Here is a 16,779-nt window from a genome sequence, read left to right as displayed (position 1 = left end):
CAGATGGCAGAGCCAAAATAATTGAGGTACCTACCAGGAGAGACCAAGTACAAAAGACGCGGAAAGGAAAGGAAGAATCCGACTAATCAAGAATCGCGTGAAACCGACAGGCCAGGATAGTTTACCAAAGTATGATCTCTACAATTGGTGTGACGTATGTCTGAACCATCGGAGCGAGGCGTTGCAAGTGAGAGTTGAATCGGTTACCGGTAATGCTGTAGAACCGACAAGACGAAGTGCAGTCACCGGTCCTAGCACAGACGACGTCGTCCCCATCCGAGATACCAGCATAGTCTTCAGTGGAAGTACTTGACAGTTTGACCGATCTCATAGTTGTATAAATCAGTGAACGTGGAGCCTGTGGGTCTCTGCGGATAAGAACCTGCTGGACAGTTGTACACTTTGACGACTACACCACGCTTTTCAGTTCCTGTAATAGTCAGTATGAGAATGCGTGTGTTCAAAAGTCAGGTGACATACTCTTGAACTGCCAGGTGTGCGAGGGTACCCAGTTCCCTCTAGTGAACAGATGGGGCAGAACAGAGGGGAGGTATTCTCGAGAGGTCGTAAAGGCCATCAGAGCTAGAAAAATTGGTAACTCGCCTACAAGTCCACCGTACTGTGGGCTTGAGGGAGCAGCACTAGTGTGGTATATGTCAGGCAGGAGCAGATTCGCCCATGGATCCTGGGGTTGCACACGGAGCATGTTGTATTGACCGGAAGAAGTCAGATAAGACGATTCGGGAGGGTGCTGGTAATAGTTGAACTGCAATTTGTGGAAAACATCGTCACCTGGTGGATTGCGTGCATCTCCTTTCAGGACCCAAAATCCGGCTCCAGATGCGTAATAAACCGAGTACGTCTTGTACCATTGGGCAGTCGTTGGGAACATGACTTCGCGTATCTGCAAGCCATCGCAGAGCCAGGTCTTGCCCGAGGCACCCACCCCGGGAGTATAGTCATGACTCGCATTAGGGGCTGTAGTAGGTTGCCATATGCCATGACGATCCAGCTGGTCAGGAGCATCCCCCAGATTCTCGAAGATCTCGTCAACCTGAAAGATGAATGGTGGCTGGAAAGATGGTTTAGCAAACGTCACGTGTTTGAGCCAATGCAACTTACCACTGAGTTGGGAGAATTGCCCGCCATCGTGCGTCTTCGTGCGTCTCCGTGCAGTGTACCCTATATGAACGGTGTGGTGTGTTTGGCTTTGTTTCGGATGCGTCTGCTCTACTCCAACCCGCTGTGGTCTCCTCACTTTGACACGCCTTTATCCTTCTCTTCGCCATGCGGCTCTGCGATCTACTGCTTGCAAGACGACTCATCCCAGTCACAGAGGTCAGACGACGAGCTCCTAAATGACAACAGTGCGGGATGGGGCTTGTCGAACAGTTTCGGAGCAGCCTCTGATAAGCTAGAGATGCTCTCGAACAGGCATGGCGCAGGATCCTGCATCGGCTACAGCAAGCGTATACGTAGGCCATAGGTTATCAGCCCAGTATTCCCTACCCCGCTGTGGGCAGTTTCATCTACTCGCCGCTGATCAGTGTTGATGTATAGCTGTCTCGGGTCACCGGAGGGACGGTATGGACGAGCGACTTCTGCCGACTATGTATCAAGACTCGTTGCTTCTTGAAGATGATAATACGTCGGGACCATGTTGTACTATGGCAGCATTGTGGAAACCTCGGGTCTCGACAGCTGTTAACTTTGTCAGCTGCATCTCAGCAAAAAGCATCGGTGCCAACCGGCCGTGGATGGCGCTCAACATGTCCCATCGCCTGCAGCATAACAGCCGGTGCCAACCGACGAACCAACAGGATGGAGTCGCACAGCGCCAACCTAAGAGAGATCAAGGGTGGATCCCTTCTAGCGAAGCGCCCTGTATGTGTGCCGTCTGCCGCCACGGCACTTATTGCCAGACAATCAAAAGGCGACCTAGCGAACCGTTTGAGCAGGAAGCTTGCCTAAGTCTTAGACCAGGTCGATGTCATGGCTGCAATGCAAAGACCGTGTCAATGTTGTGTAGAGTTACCACCCAAAATGTATTGCGGTCGCATGTGTTTTGTTTGGTAACCGATTAGTGATATGCTGTAGGAGACATCGAGACACCGTTCTTTTTCCGTTGATCAAGCTTGTGAATGGTAAAGAAATGGTGATGCCTGCCCTTGCTCTTCTTGTATGGCCAGACCATTGCCATGATAAGATATGCATGTGTGTCGAGGCGACAATTGTAGAGATGCGGCTCTGCGAGAAAGAGGGGTTATAAGCAGGCGTCCGGGCACTGTGTTTCTCCATGGGCGCTTATTATGTTGACCAACGGCAAGCGTATCCAATCGTTTATGCCCGTTCGGCGGCTTTGCGAAGCGGTATTTGTAAGTTGACTCCAATCTCTTTCGAAATATGGTGAATCTTGCGACTTCTTGAGTTCCAGAGAGGAAGGGTATGCCAGATTTAAGTAGACACCCATAGGACACGGCTGACATACTAAGGCGTGCGGCGTCAAGGCCACCTAAAGGGCCACCTGCAAGTTTGCCTTCTTTCCTTTCTTCCACACTGTTCTGCAGACTTTCGATTGGCGAGTTCGCTGAACTAATGGAGCAACCGGCTGCAGCGGTGATGTACCCTTACCTAAACGGCGGCAAGGCAAAGCAGATTCCTGCGACGTGCATCGTAGACCTTTCTTCACCGGACGGCAATCCTTGTCATTTGACATAACACGCTCAACAGCGACGCAAACAGGCGAGATTGCGAGCAGGAACTCACCGGTCGACATATAGCGGCACGCTGGGTGAAGTCGCAAGTCATGCGCACACACCTTGACGGCTCAATGCCCCCAATCGAAGGGCACGTTGCCTCCAGTACTCGCACCGAACGGAACGCTTTCCATCAAATCGATCCCCCACTGCCGCACACGCGGCCCCCTTCGAATCTAGAAGCCGGTCAGATAAGGCACACTCATAGTATAACCCCGCACCGAGATCTCGAGCGCCTGAACAGTCAGCACCCAGCCGTCGCCGGGCAAGGGGCAAATTGTATCGTGCACTCGGTATGTGTGGTCTCGTCACCTTGGATGCTTATGCTTCTATCCAGAACAAGTCACTACGGAATCCCTACCAAAGCAAAGAAACGCTCACCGTAGCCTGGAACTGTTCCTGCAACGACGTAAATCAGTATCGAGGAGCTACCCAGTGGGCAAGCCAAGATGAGCACAGCACAGCCAAGCAGATCGTGCGTCCGGGGATATATGCTGCTTGTAGGCGACGGCTGAGCTTGTCCGTAGCGATATGCTCAGCGGCTGGGAAGCAATATCGGAGATACCTTTAGTTCAGACAAGGCCTTCAGACCTCGAGAGCCCAAGGACTTTTCACGATTGGTCAGGAACCAAAGGCCGCTATCAGAGACCAGTCGCAAGAGCTAGATCTAGATCATGACAAAAGGATCTGGAAAGACGCGCTATTGGCGCCATAGGCGCAAGCTTGGAGCTACATGCCAAGACAGTGCTGGCGGGACGACAACGGCTACAGTCTTACGTGTCCCGCTGTGAACACTTTGGATGAAGAGACTGGTGCAATACGAGATGAAGGCCGACTGAGCTCGGGAGAGATCACGCCCAGGACGGTTTCATCCCGAGGGTCGGGATCCAGGAGCCTTATGTCGCTTCCCAGCATCCGATGGTAGGTGACTATCGTCGGGGACTTGGACCAACCGGGCATTGGTGCGAGACATCTATTATCCACGCGCTTCCAGCCCAGCTACCAGCTCCGGCGACTCTCGAATCGGGCGCCCTTTGAACAGCTCAGCTCCGAGAAGTCGTCCGTCAATATCGCGATCATCGCATGACCCCGGTATCATATGTGGGCGCACCCGTACTCCGGCGTACAAGCGTATACGAGTTGAAAGGGGGCGGACAGGCTTTCGGAGCATGTCGGTAAGCGGCGTGGGCATCGAAGAAGCGCTTCAGTCGAGTCAAGCACGACGCTTGCTTATGAGTGTAGTCATCAAGAGGAGCGTTGCGCTTGCTCATAGACATTGGCAGGAGTATGAAGTTGGGGTCTGAACAACGCATGAGGTCCAATCTAAAATCGGGTTGAGATCTGATACCGGCTGCGGAAGCTAAGACAAAGGCACGTTCTCTCCTCGTCGAAGATGTAGACCTCGCGATCCGACCAATCACGGCTCACCGGCATCATGCCCATTGTTTGCCTGAAAACGGTCCGCACGACGACACACGATGCTCCACTCCACTCCAGAAATTCGTACTCCAAACATCCATACCCCCAAACAGAGCATAGTTCCAGCGCTTCTTAGCGCCGCGGTCGAGGACAAGCACGCGAACGCCCTCGTGCCTCTTGGTCTGTCAATAGTGGCCATAGCTCTCACAAAGCGTGGAACCTCGTATCGCTGCTTCAAAGCCGAGCGCAGTCAAAGAGCTCGCGCTGGCAGTGAGTGTCATGAATCAGATCATTGTTCTTTCCGGCTGGGGCAGGATTCAATCTGTCTCGATCACGAATACACGGCGCCGTAAGCTCTTTGGGTGGAACGAAAAATAGTAGATAGACTACGGAACGCCCATGAAAGCCTCTCCACTTTAATCGATCGTGTCGTTCCTGTTCACAGCGCGATGCCTCACCAGACAGCCTGCCCGATACAACGTCTTCAGTAACCAGACTCTATAACACGACGCGGAAACTGCAGTCCATCTCGCTCATCCTTGCTGCCGACATATTACGCGGAATCTTAAGTCTAGTATAACGTCAGCACGCTCCTTTATGCAAATCGCAGGAAACTCACGAATAAACCATATGTCCGACCAATACATCTTTACATCCGCCGACAAGCGTCTCGATATCGCGCTTAATCTGCTCAGACTCCTGAGCATGTGCCTTGAGCAGTCGCCTCTCTCCGTCCAACAGTCTCGCCCAGCTCTCTTCCACCATCCTCACACATCGATCGACGGCGACTTGTGCACTGCATCCATCATTCCAGACCATGACTGGGATTGCAGAATCAATGTCGCCATCATCGGTTTCCTTCCGTAAGCTTACGATGTCGTTCCAGAGGAAGTCCGAAATGGCTACCTCGCGTTGTATGGCTAACAAAGCCTCGTGGTCCCATACCGATGGAGGCAGTGTAAGGCTGTAGGCCCATTGCATAACAGCGATGCAAGGGTTGGTCCCGACCGTTCTTAGGCGACGCGCCGTGTATTCCTCTAGGGTGGACATCCCCTAAAAAGTGCACATAGGGAATCAGTTCAGGCCTCACATTCACTTCGTCGAGGAATGACTCCTACCTGTTCCCATGTAGCCTGAGATGTTTGAACGCCAAGAATAAAGTCGTAAATGGCTTCGGCGAATCGGTCGCGTGCTTCTGCGACATCTATTAGCTGATGCACATGATACAGATGTTAATTGGTCGTACCCTTCGATTGCCCTTCCTGCATCGCTTTTCCCATATTGACCCATGGCCCGCAGTTGTGCAATCGCCCTGGCGCTGGAACTTCGCCATCGAGTTCTGGTTGCAAACAATATCGGATGAAGTTGAGTGTATCGTTACAGTACGCTTCCGTCTTGTCGCGGTCGTCGGTGAGAATGCCGCAATCAATTTCATCATCCCAGAAAAAGAACTACCGCTTCATATTAGCAAAGAACTATCGGAATGATGGAACAAATCTACCCAAGCTACAAGTTCTCCTAGTACGATGAACTTCTCTGGCTCAACATGGGTCCAGAAGTATCCCACGCAAAGGCCGTTGTCTACTCTGCGTTGTTTCCTTCTTTGGCTCTCCGTGCTGATGAACTCTTGGAAGTATCCTTCTAGATGATCTCTCAACACTTGGACATCAGGATGCACTTTGGAAAGCCAATCGGTATATATGTAATACACATCCGGAACGTAAATTTCTTGGCCACGGAGACGAGCAATGATCTCTGTACGGTGGTCGCAAGGCTTCGACGATCCATTCTTGGTCGCGGAGGGGACGAGCTGTCTAGGGCTCTCGGTCCGTTCAGGGGCGTATAGAGGTCTAGATAGCTGGGATAAGGTAAGTACTATGTTCACAGAGATAACAAGGAGGAACGATACAAGAAAACATACAGTTCTCAGATATGATATAGGAAGCGACGTCCAAGAGCTGAGGATACTAAGAATCGTCATGGCAACAACAAGAGACTACCACGGTATACTCCAGACAGCACAATCAAGTTAATTACGGCTTTTACGATGCGATGGAGAGCACGAAGCTCCTTTTAGGTTTCTGGACCATGCTATCCACGTGATCGGCCTCTCGGTATCGTAGTTCTTCTACGTTCAGGATCTCGAGGCGCCCCATCATCCACTTGACGCGCCCTTTCACACCGCACTGCCAACATACGTCCATTGCCTCGAAGACCGAGCCGCAGTTGCATTGCCAGGGTTATCCAGAGCCAATCATGATATCTCTAGCTGGATGCATTTGACGTAAGCGAGGCGTTCGGGCGCAGTCCACGTGAGTGCTATGTAAGGGTTATGTGTCGCACGAATTCGGCTGTCACTATACGCCACGTTTCTACGGTTGGGAAACACGAAAGCGTGCACCTCCGGATGACGACATACTACTGGTCTAACGAGATATATACCGGTCGCCTGAACTCGTATGCCGCCATCAGCTTGAGGTTGGGTCTGGAAACATATCACAGCCATCATGGGAATATCATCGCTGACTACGAGCTGATTCTACACCAAACCAATGCATGTGACCTTTGCGAGATCATAAGGAGCTGAGTGGGTTTACGCCACTTTGTCGCTGCTGAGCCACTTTTGAGCAACTCCGGCCATGCAAGCCGGGATACCATACAATACTATTGTTTTCCACAAACCCGATAGCAGGCTATGGAGGCATCCTGTCATTGAGATTGATTGAATCACAACCTGGTAGCCTACGACCTGCCACTTGGGGCATTTAAAACGGATGAAGCTTGGAATATAGGTGTAAAGTGTCGAGTTGGAAAAATTGCTTTGCAGCTTGCAGCACTTGCCCGCGCCTGAAAGGAGCCACGTATCGAGCCGCGCGATCAGTTGAACAGTTCGCAGGCTACTGCGAAAACTGACATGATGCGTAGAACTTGCTCAATCGATACCAACATACAAGCGCCCGTGCGTAGAGATTCAACCCTTACATAGAAGACCAAGGATCGGCAAGATATCTTACCTCCACCGATGTTTTACGGAAATTTGTTAAGTGGCATGGTTACAGGGGCAGGAATGTGGTCTGGCAACTAAGAAGATAGGCCAGTATAAAGCTAGTATATGACTCGTTGGATGGCGACATGTGGATGCATGCACTGTGATATCTTTGAAGATGCTTCGAACATACAAAGTTGCGGTGAAAAGGAGAAGGATCAAGCAAGTTCGGTGAGTAATTCTTTCGTAAGGTGATTAGACGTGGGTTGATCTACAGTTGAACGAGATCAAGGAAAACAGGTGCGGCATGTGGAAGTAGTAAATATGAACTTTTAGCATATCGTTCGTCTATCTGAGACATGAATTCCGGCGATCCATCAATCGAGGCCCAACACCATTCGCCATATTCCATTGCGCCCCCAATCCCAAAGAATTGGACAACCCGATCCTCCCATGCACCACCTCAAATCGTCCAAATCCACTTATGCCAGTGCCTATACACCCTCAGCTACCTTCGATTCAGGCCGCTCACATCAGCGGTCTAAGCCCTCTTCTTTGAATTGACGTTCTTGCCCGCACCCACCTTGACTCTGCCACCAGCCCTACCCCGATCACCTGTCAAGATGCCCGGCAGATAGTTCTCGTCCATGAGATCCCTTGTTCTAGTCCGCTTATCTTCCTCTGTACGCCTTGTGTATTCCTTCTGGTCCTCCGCCAGGATAAGATCCCTGCCCCAGCCACCCTTGCCTCCGCCCTGACCATGACTCCACTTGGTGTTCGCAGTACCAGCAATGGGCTTAGGGATACTGTATTTGTCGCCTCGCTTGTTGTATTGGTAGTTCTTGGCCAGGTGGATCTTAAACTCTCCGGCCGCGTTTGTGGAGCAGGTCACACGCTGCAGGGTTGCTTGACCGCAGCGGGGACAGAATTGCTTGTCCATCTGCTTTACGATGTTGAAGCATGCGTGGCAGCGGAGCACCTTTGTGTTGACGTTTTTGATCCGCTGCATGTTTGTTGAGAGGAGTTGGAGATTCATCTGGAGTAGCACGTTTTGCATCGCAAAATCGATAGTCATGGTTGCTACATCCAGTTGGCGATTGGCGGCTATGTGGATCTGGGGCTGCATGACACCGTCTTTGGCTTGGTGCTCGGTGAGATTCTGAGGGGTTATCCAGTCACCATCTGAATCTGAGTCCGCAGCAGAGTCATCGGTTGTTGGGGGCGTGGGTTGTTGAGTAGCACCATGAGAGATCGAGAGATCCTCCATGTCTCGCTCAAGGTTTGGCTCATCTGGGCTGACCTCTTGGCCTGACTGCTGCTCATTCCCAGGTTGCTCAGAAGCGAGTGAAAGCTCTGCTTCCTGTTCGATGTGGATGTTGGTGGTGGGTACCTCGACTGTCGCTGACTGTTCGATCGGCCCTTGGTCACCAGCCTGTTCTCGAAGTTGCTCCTGAATTTGTTCTTGGACCTGCTCTTCGAGTTTCTCCTCAACTTGCTCTACAGCATGAGGATCGAGCTCCCCCTGAACCTGCTTGTCGAGCTGCTCTTGAACTTGGTCTTGCACTTGTTCGTGGACTTGGTCTTGAACCTGTGCAACGACCTGCTCATGTATCTGTTCCTCAACCTGCTCTTGGGTAACTTTTACACCGCCGTCTTCTTCGTCTATCTCGACTGATTCGGGTTGCTCTTCCGATCGGTTTGCCTGTTCTGGGTTGTTTTCGACCTCCTCGGCAGGCTTGAAGTTGAATTTGGTGGACTTGGGCGCTCTGGCCTTCGCTGCCCGCTTGCCTGTAGGCTGTTCCCAACCCTCATCTTCCGCCTCTGGCTCGGCAGATTCGGCGTCAATCTGGCCGCCCTCTGTCGCTTCTTCAGCTGCATCTTCGGCAGCATTGCTGGCTAATTTGCCCGCCCTTCGCCTATTCTTGCGCTTCTTTGTGGAACTTGAAGAGCCCTCTCTTTGCGCCTTTTCCTCGTTCTCCCTTTCGATTTCCTCGGGCCTTCTCTTGATTTCTCCCTTCGGTACCTCTCTTAAACCCCAGTTTCCACCGTTCCTTTCACAGTGCACCTCATAAGCCAGAGCTAAGATACCCAAATCCTGTCTACTCAGAACTGCATGATCACCCGTCTTTTTACTGAACGCAATAACCGCATCGTAGCTTGCTGGACTAGGGTTCCTGATTTTCAGAAAAGGAATCAGCGTTGTCTGCACACGTGATCGTGTCGCTTCATCGCGGATCTCAGAGAGAATGGCAGGGGTGGTCCAAAGTTCCTCGGCAGCGTTGATAATTGTAGATATCGAGACGGTATTCTTGATCAAGGGACCAGTATCTAGAATGAGCGAGTGGATTGGTTTCTGCTGAGTTGCACTAGGTGTCGCCATTATGCTGTAATCTGGGCAGCAATCGCAGCCTAGTTGTGGAAATTCGTCTGCTTGTCCTAGGTGGGCGGGATATCGAGACAGTTTGATGCCACGATATGGTACGAATTTTTGATCGTTAATATGTGACTAGGCCGTGCCGCTGGCGTGGTGGAAGATTTCACGCTGGTGGCGGTGGGGCGCAACTTTTTTGTCGTGAAACCCCTCGCGAATTTTGATTGGCTGGTTCCACCAGAGACAGCAACGGGAACGCTGCGGGAGCCAACTACGACTGTCGATTGACTATCAAGTCAATCTGCATGCACTATACATCTGTAGTCATGGCCTCGATTGCTACGTGGTAATTCTGACTCGCCCTCAGTAAAAGTTGTGAGATGTTCATGAAATGTTTCATTCAAACGCCGCCCAATGCTGAAGTTGCGAGCCCATCCTCACGTCGCTTGTGGTATACAGTACACATACATGAATTACATCAACGCCGTCCTAGCTCTTTGTCGTGATGCTCGAGATTCGTTTCAAGGCGAAGACTTAAGCGATAGGTTTGCTCCTCTCGTCTTCTGGCATACGCATGTACGCATCAATCGCCGCACTAAAGACTGCGAAACCTGCACATCCCACAGCCACAGCCTGTGGCCCGGCATTTCTGGCTAGTATTCCACCTGTCAAACAGCCCCCAGCCACTCCGTTGTACAAGTCGTTCTTGGCTCGTAGGCCCTCGATGGCGCATTCAGTGCCTGAAAATATGGCGCCCACTTTAGCGAAGTTGCGTCCACTGGAAATAGAGGATCGATACATGTCGCGCAGACCAGCTCGTAGTTGCTGGCGGAGTGGAAGGTCTTTGACATCGACGACTCCGGTAACGGTTGGATTTGGGAGGGTAGCGGTGGCGGACGCAGAGGGCGCTGTGGTGAGGGTAGCTGCGGAAGCGGAGTTGACGTTGCTTGTAGCTATGGTTGATGGCTTGACGCCTGCTGTTGGTGTTGTGCCGGAGACTGCGGTGGCAGGCTTAGAAGCCGGTGTATTGACAGCGAGGGGTTGTGACATTGGGGTATCGTATCGCATCTGGCCATGTCAGTCATGTCTGCTCTAATGCAATCGTTCCAATACATACCGAGGCCATAAAGAGTCCAAACATAGCACCCAAACCACCACCCATGACGCCTGCCATTACCGTCTTGCCAATGCAAGACTCCATGCCCATTTGCATGGCTTTCACCATCTGCTGCTCCTGCTCGCTCATGCCAGCATTAGGGTTCATGGCGGCTGGCAATGCGCCAACCCCTCCTATTCCTCCTGGAAAAGACATGTTGGAGATAGTTGATCACCACTGCGTTGGAAAGCGGATGTGGCACAGGAGCAATGCTGTTGCGAAGGCGGTGCGATGCGCCGCCGCTGCCTGGAACTTTTGCGGAGTTGGAGCGGAGGACGGAACATGCCGCACATGTGGGGCTTGGCACCCGCTCGAGCACAATCACGTACAATCTAATCAAGTTGCTTGCTGGATGCGGTAAAGAGTATTCGGTTTCTCATTATGCTTCTAACGACGGTACATGTCTACCCGAAGCTAGGTCCAAGAATATGCCATTACGCCGACGCCATGCTATCTCTAGAACTTTTCCACACTTCAAGCCACCTCTTCAACAAGTTCTGCAATACTGAATTAGACAATGCTGTTAATGGCGTTGCGTCATAATGCTAAATCGCTAAAAGCAACTACCGTATCAAACGTTCAGTTCATAAAATCGCCGTGCGAGTAGTCCTCAGTCCTCGACTCCGGAGGTGGCGTGAGTTGCTTCTCCCATTCCCTCATCAGATGCGATGCGGTACGCTTCAAGTTGCTCGGCGACACTTTGGTCATATCAGGCCAAGGAATGGAGCTGCGCTTCTGGTCTCGAGGAGTCATGTCTTCTTGGGTAATCGAGGTAAGCGATGATGCTTTGGAGTCGTGACGCCTCGAGTGGTACCTGGTGCTGGTACTTGTTCGCGAGCTACCTGGACCAGAAACCGGCGATGTCTGCGCATCCGATTCGTCTGAGCTGTCCTTGGAGTCTCCCAAATCGACGAGGAGTGACTCGTTTGGTGTGTCCCAGTTGTCCCAATCCTCTTCTGATGCAACCTTGCGAATCTGTTTTTGCGGGGTAGTTGTGTTCTTGAGAGCGTGCGTCTTCTTGTTGACCGTAGTGGTCTTGGGCTCGCTTAGACCCATCTCCTTCCAGAAGTCGTCGCCGATGGATCCTAGCTGTTGGGTGTTTTTCTTCGAGCTGGCGGACCGACTAAGGGCTGGGCGACCGTCGGACGATTTTCGGCCAGACTTTGAAAGGCTCTTGACACTTGTCATGCCGGGGTTACCTTCTGCCGTGTTGACAGCCTCATCGCCCACAGTTGCTTGTCGGATATCCTCCATAAATGTAAACAGCCCCTTCTTGAAGTCTGCCGCCATCTGTGTGCCGGCGCGGATGAGCTGTTCACGCTGTATCGTTGGCATGCCACCCATGTCATACCGGTCGTGTTCACCAGCGTTGACAACTTGTCGTGTGATATCTGACGAAGTGGAAGCCCTCGTAGGGAGCTGTGGTCGAGAGTCGGCAGAGTGGTCATCCTGTAAATCGAGTGGCTGGGGGAATGACGGCGACTGGAGACGATCGGGGGAAAGCAGGGATAGCGTTCGTAGATGTCGCGAACCGCTAAAGACCTTTCTTTGAGACGTCTTGGTGGGGTTCAGCAGGGCCCTTCTACGCTCCATCTCTTTCTGCATCCACAGGTTTGAACCGTCGTCCTCATATTGGCCCGCTGGAGTATTGGCAAGCGACGTGTCCAGTGGTTGCAGCGCAGCAACCTTGCGCACCTCGTTGCGACGCTTGTTAGCTTCGTGATGGGCCCAATGTGTCTTGAGCATGTTCAAATCCGCCTCGGCTTTTGTCAGCTCTTCCTTCAGTTCGAGCACATAGCGCTCTTGAGCAGCAAGAACCGCCATGATGTTTGTCTCGGAGGTGGCATCCTCAGGCTCTGGTGAATGCACAGACGTTGCTCCATTCATCCATGATTGCGGGCGCGATCGTGTCGACGAAGTCGGGGAACTGATGCTTGCGCTTGGCTGAATAGGGAACTGCAGCGATAGGCGTTTGCCTTGGCCAACGATGTCGACCGTCTTGGATCGAGAATGCGACGGCATCGTCTTGGTTGGTGAGGGTTGAAAAGAAGTGTTCGAGTTGGGGGCGTCGGGAGATATTAATGTCGACTGGGATGACGGGTCCGCCCCTTTGTCATGCAGGGTTGTCGGTGTCTGTGCTCTGTCCATGGAGTCTGCTCCTCCAAGGTAGAAGATGGAATTGCTCGTATACTGTCCCTCCTTGAGAGCACAGAGAATGGTTGAGAGACGAGCGCGGCGAGCGAGTCGGTGAAGAATAAGCGAGGCGGCGGCTGGGGAGCTGCCGTAGACTTCGAGATAAAGGGCTAGAAGCGCTGTGGGTAGGCCGACCAATCGGAGGAGGAGAGACCCTCTAAACCACGAGAACCAAGACCTGAAGAGCGTTGGGCCAGTGGCGCAAGAACTCATACCAAAGACATTGAAGAAAGCATGCCACAGTTCAAAGCAGTAACGAGTATCTAGAGATTCCTGCAGCCGAACCCGTAGTCTTTGTGCAGCAGGTCGCTCACGCGCACAGTGCTCAGGCCATCAACAACCCAATTCAGGAACCCATCTCCTGGCTGCATGTTCCAAGGGACTGCTTGCGCGGCTAGTTTGGTTACGGAGAGGATGTGTGGAGACGGTGAACGAACATCCGTCTGCTGAGGTTGACGTTTGCCCTGTCTTTTTACCATCGCCCTTTCGTTACTCATTCAAGTACTTCAAGGCACCTGTCACCACACGTGCAGGTTGCTGCTGTCAAACACGTTCGTGGATGCTGAGTCCCATATTTTCCGAGACGACGCGCGATGTTGCGGAAATGAGGGGGTCAGGCCACGCAAGTTGACACCTCAAAAGATGATCCATGTAGCAACAACTTCAGAGCTAGCTGGGGACGCGCCTTGGGTGTTCCGGTCAAAGGCGGGTTCGTGGTCATCTCATACTAAGCATTGAATCTACGGTTGCTGAGGGGAACAGAAGCGGAAAACATGGTGCGCTTCGCTTTGACAGTCGGTCAACATGGAAGTCCATCCACGGCCTTCTCCCCAAATTACCGCAACGGGTACGAGTGCGTTGTCCGAACGGCCTGTTTCACGCTATTAGGGCTTTCCGCAGTTGAGCCTAGCGGTGAGTGGGATGGTAGGTTTGGGAATGCCTGGAGTGCCTTGTAGCACGATGCCGTTAGCTCGTGTTTCCCTCAGCAACCGCAAAAGTAAACCCCGGCGGGAAGAGCAGGCGCAGGTGATGCGCCACCACAACGACGATAGATCCAATTGGTGATTCGACTGATGACTGTAGTATCCGCTGCTGCATGTTACCCGCAGTGTGGATCTTATGCAGGGCAACTTTGGTGAGCGATGGAATTGGAATGCTCCAGCTATGGGGACGGCAAACTGGTTTGTAAGGCTTGAAAGCCGAGCGACATGACTCCCAAGACTGGTGTGCTATCTTGGGTATCCATCCTCAGTCTCTGTTGTTCTTCTGCAGCATTGATACCTGGCGACGTCATACCAATCTCGCCAATTCCCAGGTGGCGGCGGGGTTGTGCGTTTGTTGATGATCATTCTCGTTGCCTCGGCGATGATAGGGCTGGACCCTGCGCGATACTCTGATATACACCACAACGGCGACGCCATTGAGCAGCCCAGCACCACGAACAATTCTTATTTCTATCCCAGTAGCCCTACGCTGAAACACGCTTTCGTCCATCTTCGCCTGACCGCCGACCACCTACCGAAATTCCCAAGCCATTGCGCTTCCACTCAGCGATATCACAATCGCCCGCCATGGCCGAAAACTACCAAGTCATGGAGGAGCTGGGCAGTACGTTGTGGATTGCCCCCAATTGGGTTCACGTTTACTGACATGTCCAGGTGGGAGCTTTGGAAAGGTGTTCAAGGCCATTGACCGTACTACCGGCGAGACGGTCGCTATCAAGCACATCGACCTCGAGGACAGCAGCGAGGAGCTGGCCGACATCCAGGCCGAGATTTCACTGTTGAGCACATGCCACAGCCCGTACATCACCGAATACAAGACCAGCTTTGTCAAGGGCGTAAAGTTATGGATAGTCATGGAATATCTGGGCGGAGGATCGGCCGCAGACTTGGTATGCAGACTCACAGATGGACATGAACTTCACGAACTAACAGTTGCAGTTGGCACCAGGAACTTTCAGCGAAGCCCACATCGCCATCACTTGCCGAGAACTCCTGCTTGGACTAGACTACCTACATTCCACCGGCAAGATTCATCGGGACATCAAGGCCGCCAACGTACTACTCACAGACCAGGGCAAAGTCAAGCTCGCTGACTTCGGTGTCGCCGCACAACTCACAAACATCAAATCGCAACGCATGACGTTTGTCGGCACACCGTTCTGGATGGCACCAGAGGTTATCCAAGAGGCTGGCTATGATTTCAGGGCCGATATCTGGTCACTCGGTATCACCGCTATGGAGTTGGCAGAGGGCGCACCACCACATGCTGGATCACATCCCATGAAGGTGCTCTTTACTATCCCGAAGAACCCAGCACCAAGACTAGAGGGCGACGAGTGGAGCAAAGACTTCAAAGACTTCATTGCCCAATGCCTCATCAAGGACCCGGACCGACGTGCGACCGCCAAGGAGCTCCTCAAACATCGATTTGTCCAGCGTGCGGGCAAGGTGGAGGCACTGCGTGAGCTGGTCGAGCGCAAGCAGATGTTCGACGCCCAAAGGGAACAGCAAGCGGCATCGCACCCCAAGTACTACGAAGAGACCATGGTTGATCTTTCCCCTAGAGCTGAGGAAGACGATTGGGACTTCGACACTGTTAAGCGGGGTACTGTTCAGGCACGGCAAACTATGAAACAACGTCGCAAACTGGCCCGTATACCCTCCTCTGGTAATGAAGAGGTTGAGAGTGTGATGCAACGAATGGATCTCAATGCAGCACCTTTGGGCGACATTACTGATTCACCACTTCCAGCACGCCGACGGCCGTCTTCTCGACGATCTTCCCAAGCCACGGCTTTCCGTGTTCCTTCAGGCGATACGCCCACCGCTCGTCGCGTCAGCAACTTCAACAAGTCGCCCCTAGGCGTTGACATGACATTCGGAAACTCGCCCTCGACTGTACGGCATTTCAAACGTGTCTCCTCGGACGAGCGCCGTGCAGCACTCCGCTCAAATCCTCCACCAGTAGCTCAGAACAATCAGTCTTTCCAACCAAATCCCGAAGCACGAACCTTCCGTCCATCACCTCCGACATCTAATCATCCACTGGATATGAACAACGAGAACGAACCGCCTGCTCCCGATGGTCATATGCCTATCACGAAGGATGCTCTATACGGTCGCCGAGCGTACAGCAAGGTCCTAGATTCGGTTTTCCAGGAGGCACATGCCGATACAGCATCGCCTCATCAACGGGACGCTATCGGACGTGTTGCGCAAGCCTGGCAGCATCTTGACGAGGTCGATCCCCACGGGGAGTTCATGCTATTGAAAGCCATGGTCGACCGTCTCAAGAATGACACCAAGCTTGCGTACGCTCTCGGCATCGAAGTCTCAGCTGTGCAATCACCGTTGAAGCACAACACCAAGACTAGTGACACTAGTTTGGGCGGCACAACTGTCCATGGCACTGGCACAACACGTATCCGGTCTAGTACTACAAGTGCGGCCACTTCAACCGTCAGTAAATCTTCGGAAGAGTACGACCACACACCGATATCAACACCGACGCGGAACAACACACCCATCGCCAATTCAGGCTCTCCGTTGAAGGGGCCTAAGCTGGTGATGGCGAAGAACAACCCTCACCTAAAGTCACATAAGCGCCGTCAAAGCGCATTTGTAGTTGGCGAGAAGGGCTTCGGTGCCGACGGTCACGGTTATTTCGATGAGAAGAAGCTACCTGGCTATGTCGAGCCTGGTATGGAGCAACAAGGGTTGCTAGCTGACATTCTTTATGGGCAATGGACACAAGGCCTGCGCACTCGGTGGCCTATCGCATAATCTTTCTCGTCTGGTTGGACAGACGTTGGCGTGAGTGTTTCTTTTTTTTGCATGTTCCTTTTGCCTTGCTGCTCTCGCGTTGGATTCTGAGTTATGGTCGGGTTCGCAAG

The 16,779-nt window shown here is 52.5% G+C and overlaps 7 protein-coding genes across 7 annotated transcripts; 1 reads left to right on the top strand and 6 right to left on the bottom strand.

The window, feature by feature from the left end:
* Positions 1-296: 296 nt before the first annotated feature.
* On the bottom strand, positions 297-1,149 carry CC77DRAFT_1059244 (hypothetical protein; the record flags this gene model as incomplete). Its single annotated transcript, XM_018528213.1, has 3 exons — positions 297-430; positions 481-1,072; positions 1,123-1,149. The coding sequence occupies 3 exons, from the start codon at positions 1,147-1,149 to the stop codon at positions 297-299; spliced, it is 753 nt and encodes a 250-aa protein (XP_018387753.1).
* A 980-nt stretch (positions 1,150-2,129) lies between these two features.
* CC77DRAFT_1006894 (hypothetical protein) lies at positions 2,130-3,716 on the bottom strand (the record flags this gene model as incomplete). Its single annotated transcript, XM_018523447.1, has 6 exons — positions 2,130-2,587; positions 2,632-2,787; positions 2,819-2,932; positions 3,138-3,267; positions 3,322-3,417; positions 3,534-3,716. 6 exons carry the CDS (start codon positions 3,714-3,716, stop codon positions 2,130-2,132), a joined length of 1,137 nt encoding a protein of 378 aa, XP_018387752.1.
* A 957-nt stretch (positions 3,717-4,673) lies between these two features.
* On the bottom strand, positions 4,674-6,681 carry CC77DRAFT_1029468 (terpenoid synthase; the record flags this gene model as incomplete). Its single annotated transcript, XM_018526516.1, has 6 exons — positions 4,674-4,746; positions 4,795-5,228; positions 5,294-5,370; positions 5,422-5,626; positions 5,677-5,949; positions 6,595-6,681. The coding sequence occupies 6 exons, from the start codon at positions 6,679-6,681 to the stop codon at positions 4,674-4,676; spliced, it is 1,149 nt and encodes a 382-aa protein (XP_018387751.1).
* An 845-nt stretch (positions 6,682-7,526) lies between these two features.
* On the bottom strand, positions 7,527-9,783 carry CC77DRAFT_1018365 (hypothetical protein). The gene has a single exon (XM_018524605.1). It carries the CDS (start codon positions 9,539-9,541, stop codon positions 7,703-7,705), a length of 1,839 nt encoding a protein of 612 aa, XP_018387750.1. The 5' UTR covers positions 9,542-9,783; the 3' UTR covers positions 7,527-7,702.
* A 67-nt stretch (positions 9,784-9,850) lies between these two features.
* Positions 9,851-10,926, bottom strand: CC77DRAFT_1048413 (mitochondrial import inner membrane translocase, subunit Tim17/22). Its single transcript, XM_018527534.1, has 2 exons — positions 10,650-10,926; positions 9,851-10,600 (listed from the first exon to the last, which is right to left on the bottom strand). Exons 1-2 carry the CDS (start codon positions 10,842-10,844, stop codon positions 10,067-10,069), a joined length of 729 nt encoding a protein of 242 aa, XP_018387749.1. The 5' UTR covers positions 10,845-10,926; the 3' UTR covers positions 9,851-10,066.
* A 180-nt stretch (positions 10,927-11,106) lies between these two features.
* CC77DRAFT_1018363 (hypothetical protein) lies at positions 11,107-13,590 on the bottom strand. The gene has a single exon (XM_018524604.1). It carries the CDS (start codon positions 13,092-13,094, stop codon positions 11,268-11,270), a length of 1,827 nt encoding a protein of 608 aa, XP_018387748.1. The 5' UTR covers positions 13,095-13,590; the 3' UTR covers positions 11,107-11,267.
* Positions 13,591-14,452: 862 nt separating this feature from the next.
* On the top strand, positions 14,453-16,669 carry CC77DRAFT_1048411 (Pkinase-domain-containing protein; the record flags this gene model as incomplete). Its single annotated transcript, XM_018527533.1, has 3 exons — positions 14,453-14,489; positions 14,540-14,775; positions 14,819-16,669. The coding sequence occupies 3 exons, from the start codon at positions 14,453-14,455 to the stop codon at positions 16,667-16,669; spliced, it is 2,124 nt and encodes a 707-aa protein (XP_018387747.1).
* Between the last annotated feature and the right edge of the window lie 110 nt (positions 16,670-16,779).

Source organism: Alternaria alternata (assembly GCF_001642055.1).
Source record: "Alternaria alternata strain SRC1lrK2f unplaced genomic scaffold CC77scaffold_6, whole genome shotgun sequence".
NCBI lineage: Eukaryota > Fungi > Ascomycota > Dothideomycetes > Pleosporales > Pleosporaceae > Alternaria > Alternaria alternata.
The sequence above is the reverse complement of the archived record's forward strand: the minus strand, read 5'-3'. Positions and strand labels throughout refer to the sequence as shown.